At 38.0% G+C, this 12,138-nt stretch overlaps 1 protein-coding gene across 2 annotated transcripts in view; it reads left to right on the forward strand.

Moving 5' to 3' along the window:
• Positions 1 to 12,138, forward strand: part of RAVER2 (ribonucleoprotein, PTB binding 2) — a 94,155-nt gene that overhangs the window by 37,746 nt on the left and 44,271 nt on the right. The window contains exons 5-8 of one of the 2 annotated variants that reach the window (XM_087865966.1): positions 1,079 to 1,205; positions 9,160 to 9,242; positions 10,905 to 11,009; positions 11,172 to 11,283. In XM_087865966.1, the coding sequence (XP_087722092.1) occupies positions 1,079 to 1,205; positions 9,160 to 9,242; positions 10,905 to 11,009; positions 11,172 to 11,283 (427 nt within the window). Of the gene's footprint in view, positions 1 to 1,078; positions 1,206 to 9,156; positions 9,243 to 10,904; positions 11,010 to 11,171; positions 11,284 to 12,138 lie in introns of both variants that reach the window. The other variant, XM_045802149.2, reaches the window with a different exon arrangement.

Genomic DNA, 12,138 nt, shown 5'->3' on the forward strand with positions numbered 1-12,138 from the left:
CTGGGAGGGTTTCAGTTTCCTCGTATGTGAGTGTTTAGAGATTGAGAGAGTAGAGACAGACAGGCGAGAGCTAGCTAGCCGATGAAGAGCTAGGGCCGAGAACCTCTCCTCTCCTGTCTGTGCTTGACCACAGCGCTTTTCCCATCCCAACCAGGCAACCCTGCACCTTGGAGACACTCTTAATTCAGTGCTCCTGTGGCCATCACTAGATTGATGCTGCTGATTGCCCTCCTTGTGCTGGCCAGGAAAGCCCTCATTACAGTTGCACAAGTAAAACGCCCTTCCCCAAACTGGCTGCAGACCCACACTCTCTCCTGCTCCCTGTGGGTGTCTCTACCTCCGCATCGAGACCCGCTGCCTTCTATCTCTCCGGAGAGTTCTCACAGATTTGGGGTCCGATTCTCAGATCTTTCACCCTGTCCCTCTCATTTTCACAGTATCTGGGTTTAGAGAGGGATCCCACTCGTATTGTCAGTTCTCCGTTTTTTCATAACTAGAAGTTTATAGTATTTTATAACCATGTATTAATATTCTCATCTATCAGGTTGGTTTTTGAAACTGCAAAGAGTTTCATATTTTTAGGAAGCTACCTAATCACATGTATGTGAGTCCAATTCGGCTTTGTCTCAGAAGATTAAGTTAGTGAAGACTTTGATTATAAGAAAATCAACGTGGCAACCCACGTTATTATGCTTTAGATAAACATTATAGTAAGACTCTTCTATAGCATAAAGTATTCATACCGTGTCAACAAATTATCTCCCCATTAATAAATTCAGATTCCCTTGGCATTTTTCTACTTGTATGAAGAGATTTATCTTACTAAATTGTTATTCCTCTTAAAACCAACTTGTATTTCATGGAGACATTTTATGAGGATTTCAGTACCTGCTGTATAGTAGAGTAAACATTAGAATTGGGAATTGTGGAATATACACAGAAATGTGTCATGTGAAGCAATTTGCATTTATCATAAAAAAAGATCAGAGGAGTGAGAACTTCTGGAAGAAAGCCTTTAAAATTTCATCTTTTGTACTTATCCTCGTTCTAATGTTTCCTATTTCTATATTTATTAAAGATGCACAGTAATCGAAAAGGCTTACTTCCAGAGCCAAATCCCGTACAAATTATGAAAGGTTTAAGCAATCCCGCCATGTTACAAGTCCTTCTACAGCCCCAGCTCTGTGGGCGAGCTGTTAAACCAGGTAAGACATGGGTACCGATTAAATGTAGAATGTTGGCATGAAGTCAATTTGTGCTGTTTTGCATGAAAAACACATTTAAATTAGTCCAAAAATATTTTTCTAGAACTTGTCAATGAATTTTAATTAAATGAACTGTGCTGATAATGTTTCACTATTTTTGGTAGGTACGGTCTGCTTGTGTGTTTCCTAATTTCCTTTTAGTAAATGTTAAATATTAAAACCAGTTTAGCTCCTAGTTGACAGGAATTTAAAGACCGGATGATTAGCACACTGTGTTGTTATGGATTGTGTCAACAAAGATGATGATACTTTTCCATCAAATATTTTAGCAAAATTACTTCATTCAAAAGTGTTAAAGGTATGTTTTCTCTTACCTCTTTTTCGGTTGAAAAGTTGTTTCACTCTGTAGAAAATGACAAAAATATTATGGAAATCTTTATAATATTGGTGTATACTAAGTACCTATATAGTATTCTTCCTCTGGTAAGAGCTCTTTTTTTTTTTTTTATAATTTTTATTTATCTGACAGAGATAGAGACAGGCAGCGAGAGAGGGAACACAAGCAGGGGGAGTGGGAGAGGAAGAAGCAGGCTCATAGCAGAGGAGCCTGATGCGGGGCTCGATCCCATAATGCCGGGATCACACCCTGAGCCGAAGGCAGACGCTTAACCGCTGTGCCACCCAGGCGCCCCAGAGCTCATCTTTTGAAATGCACAACTATACATGCATAAAATGTATATTTTAGCATTATGAAGAAGTGAATTTTTATATTCAACACTGAAGTTTAGAATAAAAATTGTTTAAATATACTTACTGTTTCAACGCCAACTGGCCTAACACCAACTAGTAGACTGCAGTTTGGTTCTAGGACTAACTACCCAGCGTTAGCACAGACCCCACAAGTTAAGGGCATAGTCACCAACAGGTCTGTTCCTACCTACTTCACACACCAGCTGCAAGCTCAGGGGGTCCCCAAACCACCTGTATTTCTGACCAACTGGCCACAAATTTGGGGGTTCCTCCAACCACTTCAGGTTTGATGATTTGCTAGAACAACTCCTAGAACTTAGGAAAGCACTGTGCTTATGATTATAGTTTTATTATAAAGGCTACAACTCAGAAACGGCCAAGTGAAGATACTCTTACGGCGAGGTCTGGGAGCGCCCTGAATGCGGAGCTTTCACGCTCTTTTCCCTTGGAACCAGAGCACATTACCCTCCCAGCACGTCTGTGTACTCACCAACCAGGGACATCCACTGAATTCAATTTGGCATCCCGAGTTTTATTGGAGTTTTAGGCCTGGTCGGCTGTTAGTGAACTGAACCTCCAGCTCCCTTTCTCTCCCTGGACATCAGGAGGGCTGGCTGATACCACGTGACCCAAGGCCCCAGCCCTCTAATCACGTGGTTGGTGCTTCTGGCGTTGACCAGCCCCTTGTAAGGGCCCACCTTGAGTCACTCCTATCACTCAGAAAATTCTAAGAACTGGGGACAAAGACCAGTTCAATTTTTTATTATACAACAATATTCATAGTAAGTATGTCCTATAATCATCAATTATTTGTGTGTAAGAAGCAGCGTTAAAGGTTTTCTGGCTCAGACTATTATGTAATCAGGTATCTTTCCTACAGTTTTAATGGTATAGAGACATGTTTTTATGCCTTGACCACTCAACGCAGAAAAGGCTCATTATTTCCCAAGGCAACCTATTCCCTAGTTGGACAAATTTAACAATGAGGGTTTTTTTTCCTATATTGGATGGTAAACCCTATAATTTTAGTTACTTTTTCTAGTTCTTCCTCTGAAGAAATACAGAATAAGTCTATTGCTTTTTCCATAAGAAAAGACTTCTAATAATATTTGAAGACCACTGTCATGAAACCTTAGTCACTTTTTTTGTTTTCCCTGTCTTCTATTCTCCAAGTCAGTGGTCTTTTTGAAATTTATTTATTTTTTGACTATGCATCACTGTCAGTAAATTTTGAGCAGAGCTCCAATATATACACTGTACGTATCCATTATATGTCAGTTATATAGATGCACCCTTGTTAACCCATATATTAGGAAATGATAAAGCTCAATATTTTTATTTAAAGATGAAAGTAAATATGAACAAGAGTTCTAGTATTTTTTTCTACACCTCATAAACTTCTTCGGAGATTACAGTTCTGTATTTGACTTTCCACAACGTGTCCTAAGAAGTGCTCTTTAGTTTCCCCAACTAGCTGTGCTCTTGTAGATATTAGCCTAGGTTTTCTGGGTTGTCCAGAAATATGGTGTACACAGACATGAGCATATCCTGTGAATGGGTTTTGATCACAGAATGCAGTGAGATTTCTGTCCTATGATCATTATATTTCTGTTAATGCAATCCGAGATTGTATTAGTGTTTAAAGGAAGTATATCTTGCTCTTGGGTCTTTTGGAAAGTATAGGCCACACCTAGGCTCTCTGCAGTAACTCCTCTCCGGTATTGCTTTTTGTCTTTTCTCTTCAGCTAAGAACGTATATTCTCTACTCTGCCTTTGTACTTAGATTGATGTGTGCCACAGAGATTATGCTTATTTTAGTGCAAGTTTCACAATTTTTTTTTTTTAATTTTACTGTTTGAGAGAGGGAGAGAGAGCATGAGCAGGGTGAGGGGCAGAGGGAGAAGCAGACACCAAGCTGAGCAGAGAGCCTGATGCAGGACTCGATCCTAGGACCCCGGGATCACGACCTGAGCCGAAGGCAGACACAACTGACTGAGCCACCCAGGCGCCCCTAGTTTCACAATTTTAAATAAGATGTTCTACTCATACGCTGATGGAGAAGTTACTTCACCAAGTATGGCTTTTTGTTTGTGTGGGCGGCAAGGGAGGGGGATGAAATCTACCTCGCTCGAACACGTGCAAAGCATCTGGAGGTTGTATGGAACGTTTCTTGGTGTTCAGGAAAGATAAGAGCTTCTTATTAAGCCATAAGTTCCATCTGTCTTTCCTTCACTATGTCCTTTATATCGTCACTCTATCCCTTACTATACTTTGAGCTCCTCACAGAGGGCTGTGAGGAAGCTACGAATTGTAATTCCTTATGTTTATATTAAATGTAGTGCATGTAATATGCTTATATTTGTACCCTTGTTTTATTTTTCACATAACTCACACACGTTTACTTGATTAGAGTTCGTCTCTCCCACTAGAATGTAAGTTCCGTAATTGCGAAGATTTACGTCTTCTTCATCTCATGTACCTAAGACAACACTGTTATTTATAATGAAAGGGACTTAAGTATTTGTTTACAGATGAGTCCCCTTCCTCTACATCTCTGTTCCACAACTCGCACATACCTGGTTACTCACATGCAGTCTGGTCTGTAAATTCCTGACTACTCTTGTCTGCCTTTCCTGTCTCATCTGTACGCTTCCGTCAGATTGACTTTCCTCCCAGGCCCAATTTGGTTATGTTACTCTGACCGTACCGATCTTTTCTCTTCAATCCAGACCTTCTAACCACCTTAAAAAATACAGTGTAGATATTCTAGGCTTCTTTCTTTATATATGTGTGTGTGTCCATTTTAAATTTTAAATAGTGCGCAATTTGTTGTAGTCTAAATTATATTTTTAACAGCTTTATTGAGGCATAATTGCCTTTAATTGGCACATATTTAGGGTGTAAAAAATAAGTTTTGACATGTATAAAATCATAAGTATATGTAAATTTTGACATATGTATATACCCATATGTATATCACCATAATCAAAATAATGAACATATTTATTACTCTCAAAAGTTTCCTTCTGGCCTTTTGTAATCTCTCTCTCTCTCCCCCATCCCCAGGAAACTACTGATTTCATTTCTGTCACTATGGCTTGTATTTTCTAGAAATTTCTATAAATGGAATCACACAGTATGTACTCTTTGGCTTCTTTCCACTCAGCTTATTGAGATACATTTATGTTGCTGCACGTATCAATATATTTTTTTTCTTTTTAATGAGTAGGATTCCATTCCACAATTTGCATATTCATTGATTTGCTGATGACCAGTTAGGTTATTTCTAGTTTGGGGTTATTACAAATAAAATTTCTTGAACATTTGTGTACTAGTCTTTATGTAGCCTTCGCTCTTATCTCTCACCAGTAAATTAGCTGTGGAGTGGCTGGCGCATAAGGTAGATGTATGTTTAAGTTACAGGAAACTGCCAACTCTTTTCCAGTGTGGTTAAACCACTTTGCATTCTCACCCATCACTGTCTAGGGCTGCAGTGTGCTCAGTCTTCTCACCAACACTTGACGTGTTGGTGCTTTAATTTTAGCCTTTCCGTTGGGTACCTGGTGCTATCTCACTGTGATTTTGAGTATTCCTTTCGACTGATGATTTTGAACATCTTTTAATATGCTAATAAACCATCTTCATATCTTTTTTATATCTTTTTAAATGTTTTGCACATTTTAAAATTGAGTTCTCTTTTTCTTAAGTTGTAAGCGCTCTTTATTCTAGATGCAAGTCTGCCGTTGTATATATATGGATTTGCAAATATTTTTTACTCCGTAAGATGTCCTTTGTTAACAATGTCTTTTGAAGAACAAAACTTATTATTTTGGCGAAGTCCAATTTATTATTTTTCTCTTATAATTTGTACGTCTTTTGTCAGATATAAGAAATCTTTGCCAAATTTAAGGTCATTAAATGCTCTCTCATATTTGAGAAGTTGTATAATTTTACCTTTTATATTTAGAGCTGGGGTTCATTTTGAGTTAATTTTTGTTTATGGTGTGAAGTAAAGTTCTAGGTTAATTTGTTTTTACAGTTGTTGCAACATCATTTATTAAAAAGGGTTACCCTTTTCCCACTGAACTTCCACTGAGGTTCACTGTATATGCGGGGCTCTGTTACGGACTCTCCCTTGTGTTCCATTGATCTAAATGTCTGTCTGTATCCCAGTGTGACATTATCTTGATAAATGTAGCTTTGCAATAAGCCCTGAAGTCAGTTAGTGTAAGTCCTCCAACTTTATTCTTCCTTTTTCAATTTGTTTTGCCTATCCTATGCCCTTCGAATTTATATATAAATTTTAGAACCAGCGTGTCAATTTCTATGAAAAATATCAGTAATTTGGTTGAGCTTGTGTTGAATCTATATAGAATTTGAGCAGAATTGACAGTGTTAAGGTTGAGCCATACGGTCCATTTCTCCATTTATTTAAGGTCTTCTTTAATTTGTTGCAGCAGTAATTTGTAGTTTTCAGGGTACAAATCTTACACATATTTTGCCAGATTTATCCATAGTATTCTACGTTTCTTGATATGATTTTAAATAGTTTTGCTTTTTAAATTTCAATTTTTCATATCATGTTGCTAGCATATATAAGTACAATTGTTTTTGTATCATATCTTGCAAACCTAGCTTATTATTTCTTGTAGGTTTTTGTTCTTAGGATTTTCTTTTTTTTTTTAAAGATTTTATTTATTTATTTGACAGAGATAGAGACAGCCAGCGAGAGAGGGAACATAAGCAGGGGGAGTGGGAGATGAAGAAGCAGGCTCATAGCGGAGGAGCCTGATGTGGGGCTCGATCCCATAACGCTGGGATCACGCCCTGAGCCGAAGGCAGACGCCTAACTGCTGTGCCACCCAGGCGCCCCTGTTCTTAGGATTTTCTAACTAGACAATCATATAATCCACAGATAAACACAATTTTGTTTCTTTCCAATATGTATGCCTTCTACTCCTTTTTCTTGCCTTGCTGCAATAGACAGAAATTCCGGCATAGTTTGTGCATTGAACTGGTGAGAGTGGACAGCTTTGCTTTGTTTCTGACCTTAAGGAGAGAGCATTCATTCTTTTATTATGTCAGCTATAACTTTTTCACAGATTTTCTTTTTCAAGCTGGGAACTTTGCCTTCTATTTCTATGTTGCAAAGAAATTTTGTCATGATAATTGCGGGAATGTATCCAGTGATTTTTCTCCACTAACTGAGATGATCATGTGTATTTTTTTGTTTTTGTTTGGTCTGCTAGCGTGATGAATTACATTGACTTTTTCCATGTTAAGCCAACCTTTTATTCCTAGGATAAACCTCACTTGGTCATGACATATTCTAGTCCTTTTTATATCATGCTGATTGAAATTGTTGTTCAAGCCTTCTCGAGGAAGGGAGGATGGGGCACAGTGGGAGATCTAGCCAAGAACTAAGGGTAAGGGCAGTTAGATGTGAGGCTGTAGACATTTTCAGAGTGTTTTGATTTCAGTGGTGGTTGTTCTAAATTGGGAAATACTGTATTCATTAAAGCCGTGAAAAAATATTAATGTTTTGTAACAACACACAGTGACTAACTGAAAAAAGAGAGGAGGTGGTGGTGAAATCTCTAACCATAATTGTGGATTTGTCTACTTTTTCACTTCTAGAAATTTTTGCCTTATATGTTTTGAAGCTTTGTTATTTGAGGCACATTTAAGATTGTTGTATCCTCTTGATGAATTGACCTCTTTATCACTATGAAATGCCTGGCTTTATCCCTCTTTCCTAATAAAAAATTTGTCTTTATAAACAACTCATGCTGATGACCTAATCTTCCTACCACCAGTCGTGAAATGGACTCGTTCTAAAGAAAGTACTTTCTAATGGGCATTTTTCCAAAGATGAAATGGACTGGTTTAGCAAGTAATAAAACTTGAAATGTACTTTCGAAAACATGGGATAAACTTGTAGAGAGGTTATATATGTATAATATCCAAATATTTTTGATTGTTGGATTAAATGCTTTTTTTAAAGACACTTATATTTTACCCCCCTTTTTCCTTAAAACAACACAACCCTTCCTTCCTTCCTCCCTCCCCCCACCCCCTCTTCCCCCTCCCTTTCTTTCTTCCTTTTTCTTCCTTTCTTTTTCTTTCCTTTCCTTTCCTTTCCTTCCTTCCTTCCTTCCTTCCTCCTTTTCTTCCCTTTCTTTCCTTTTTGTCTGTCTGTCTGCCTTCCTTCCTTCCCTCTCTTCTAGCTCTACACCCACCGTGGGGCTTGAACTCACAACCCAGAGATGAAGAGTTGCATGAATCACATGTTCTACCAACTGAGCAAGCAAGGCACCCTGAAATTAAATGTTTTTTGAAGTGCTTTCTATGACCATTTCCAGTTGCTTTATAATAATTAGATGAAATTACTTCATATATTTTCTATCTCATGGTCCTTTTTGTCTATATACTATTTATTCTGAAAACATCCCCCCCCTTTTTAAAAAAGATTGATTGGAGAGAGAGTGTGTGTGTGCCTGTGGGGAGGGCCAGAGGGAGAGAGAAACTCTAGGCAGACTCCACACTGAGTAGAGCTGAACATGGGCTCCATCTCACGACCCTGAGATCACAACCTGAGTTGAAACTACGAGTCAGTCCCTTAAAGGACTGAGCCACCCAGGTGGCCCTGTTCTGAAAACATCTCTTTTGATACATACTCTGGTAATTGTACTCAGGCAAACTTGTTAGAAAGTGTGGTTACCATTTATTCTTTTTATCAACTGTGTACAGTACTGTTTCTTTTGTTTTTGTGTTGTAAATATTTTTCTGTACATATATTCTTAAATGGATTGTAGGCTTTTCAAAGGAAAAGCCTTTCCTCCCCCACCGCCCACTCCCTGCCAAATTACCCCAAACACCTAACAAAAATAACTGAGCAAATAACATGGGTCGGTTAGTATTTTACTCAGTAAAAGAATTAGTTTAGTTGCTCTAAGCACTGGAGAAAGGAAAGGCTAGGTTTGGTGTTTTATTATGATGATAGGAGGGGTTGGAATTTTTAATAAAATTCTAGGTTTGAATCACAGGAAAGGGAGCTTGCCACTTTTTGTACAATGGCAAGCTCACTATATCATTGAACTTTGGATGAATTTGTTAAGTTTAAAAAAATATTTATTTGCCCTTTTTGGAGTTTGTTTTTATTATATCATAAAGTTAAATGTTTACTTTTATTTTCTTAAAGCAGTGCTCGGAACACCTCACAGCTTGCCCCATCTGATGAACCCATCCATCTCCCCCGCGTTTTTGCATTTGAATAAAACACATCAGGTATATAAATAGTGTTGAATACTGCAGTATGAAAACTTGGAATGACTCATTTGTTTGTTCTTAAAGTTTAAAATTCTCATGAAGTTAAACGAGTATTTTGTTTTTTAAACAAATCCTTAGTAGTAACTATAGCTACATGAAAACATAATGAGTACATGAGATCAAATTAAGCTGATCCAAGCAGTATAGGTCCATCTATTGATCTCCGTTTATAGGGCATTAGGAAGGGAAGGAAGCGTATTTTGTGGTGTATTTTTCTAGAAAGAAGTGGTGAAAAACAAGTCTTCTGTGGTCTTAAACTATTTACAGAAAGAAAAAAATAAATGAACATGAACTCTTTATTCTTAAAATGTAATCTATATAAACATAATTCCTATAAGAATAAAAAATAATTGTTGTACTTTTGCAGATTAGTGTTTTAAAAAGTATTTGTGTGTGTAAACATAATGTTGGAGATAAGTGTACTCATTACGTCCCGGTGCTGCTGAGGGCTGTATCTCTGTAGGAGCCTAATTACAAATGCAACGTAATGCGTAACAGATGATCGATGGAGATTGAGTGAAGGAGCGTCTAGTCCTAAACACCAGCTTTTTGAGGGAAAGGCTAATCTTTTATTTCGCTTTCATTCTTAGAATCTAACGTAGGACCTTATACATTATAGGATCTTTAGTCATTCATTTATTCCACATTGAGATTCCGAACTGTACTGGCCACTCTGCCGGTCCCTGCGGCTATAGCACCGAACAAAACTGTTCCTAGTCCTTGTTCTTAAAGAATTTCGACAAATATAGAAAACACATGTGAATTACAGTGAGGTGTGAGGAGTGACAGGAGAGGGGAGCTCAGAGTATTGACGATATTCTCTTTATTTTAGAATCAAGACTAGAATGTGCCATTTTGCCCGGGGGGCTTGTCCAAGCTGGCCTCTCCTGCCTCTCGTGCTCATTGAACGTCACTGTCCCAGCAACAGTGGCCTGCTTTTGGTCCTCAGAGGACCTTGATCCCCTCTCCTTGGGGCTTTGCTCCCCTGCTGTTCCTCTTGCCTGGAATGCTCCCCGCCCCAACACCACCGAAGTCCCCCAGACGTAGCCTAGGTACTTCGCCACAGCCTTTAGGTCTCTGCGTGAGAGTTAGCTCCTCAGGGAAAGCTTCCTTGAATTTACTAATCTAGATCAAATCCCCAGCTGTCCTCCGAGCTCCTGTGCGTTTCCTCCATATGCTCATCACCATTCGTAATTCTATGTTTTTATAATTAATGTTTCCCTTCCCCAGGAGCCTCTAAGATCCTTGAGGACAGGTCGTATTTTGCATTTCTCACTATGTAGCATGGTGCCTGGCACAAAGAAAGTGCTCAATAAATATTTGTTGGATGATTAAATGAATAAATAAATGATTGAATGACATTGAAATGAAAGCCAAAAAGGGGGAAGAAGGATGAAAGAAAAAAAGGAGAGGATGTGGAGTTAGTTTCATGACTGCGTGGTCACATCTTGTATATTATTAAAAGAATTAAGTAGTGTTGCCTAAAGTGGGAAACTGGCATATTAAGAAGCTGTGGCTTTTGCTCAGATCAGCTGGAGAATTGAACTTTAAAATGAATTGGGTTCTGTGACAAGTAGCTTTCCAAAGTTAAACTAATGGGATGCTTTATCATTTTCACAGAGCACCGTTATGGGTGGTACTTCCAATTTATTCCTTCAGAATCTTTCTCACGTACCACTGGCACAGCAGCAATTAATGAAGTTTGAAAATATTCATACTAACAACGTAAGTATGGAATTATTTTTTTTCTTTTGAGTTGAATTCATTCCTTTTCTAGATTCAGGCTGCTGGTCAGATTATTGATGAGTTTTCACATGTGTAGCCTTTTCATGAGATGATCCCCCATGGCCACGGGCAGAAGTCTTACTTTCTTTTCTTCTTTTGCAGAAACCAGGCTTACTTGGAGACCCCCCAGCCATGGTACTTCAAAGCGCAGTAGGGATAGGGTCAGCACTTCCTTTGAAAACAGAGTTGGGTCCTCATGGAGAAGCACATAAAAGTAAATGATATGCATTTACTGAGCAATCAGTAAACAGATTTGAGATTTAAAGATGGTTTACCTATATTCTGCTTTTATTTACAGAAAGGTCAAAGTTGAGTTTTATTCAGTCATTTAAAATTTTAAGAGCCCTCTTGGCTTGTCTATTTTTAATATTAGAGAACTATTGATAAGTTATTGATGGACTTGCTTTCATGCCAAGATCACCCTTTCCCTGTTGGATATGCTTTAATATTTGATGAAGGTTCACAGCAGCATGAGGCAAAGACATAGACCCCTTTGAGGCGGACAGGCTGCCCGCTGGGCTGACAACATGTTACATACGTATCCATTTAATTTTTGCCTGAATAAGAAACACTTAGCTTTTAAGGAAATATGTGGTATTTTGATGTAAACTTTGATTATTTACTTGATTATGATATTTTTTAAATGAGATCTCCAAACTACTAGTAGAAGAAAAATAGTGACATGTGTACATTGTGCTTCTGAAAAGATGGCAAATTTAAACAAAACCATTATTTTTTAGAAAAACAAGAGCATGTGGTGTATTATACCAAGATTTCTTATTTGAATGCAATTTCGAAAGGTACTTTCAGTTTGAAGTGTAATTGAAATTTGTTTGAAGTGATTATGCTGGGAAAACAGAAGGGCCACCAGTAATAATAATAATTTCAAAAGTCAGTTAAATACGGGTAGTATATTTAGCCTCTGCATAAAACCAGTGAGTCAAATGATTGAATGAGTTAATCAGTTCTGACTGTCGGAACTGACTGCACGGAAGTTGAACTAGGATACAGACAGTCGTAGAAACTTTTATGGTATGGTGAGGCCTATTCTAAATATTAAATTTGGTAT

Source organism: Ursus americanus, chromosome 12 (genome assembly GCF_024610735.1).
Source record: "Ursus americanus isolate L20-20 chromosome 12, mUrsAme1.1.p, whole genome shotgun sequence".
Lineage (NCBI taxonomy): Eukaryota > Metazoa > Chordata > Mammalia > Carnivora > Ursidae > Ursus > Ursus americanus.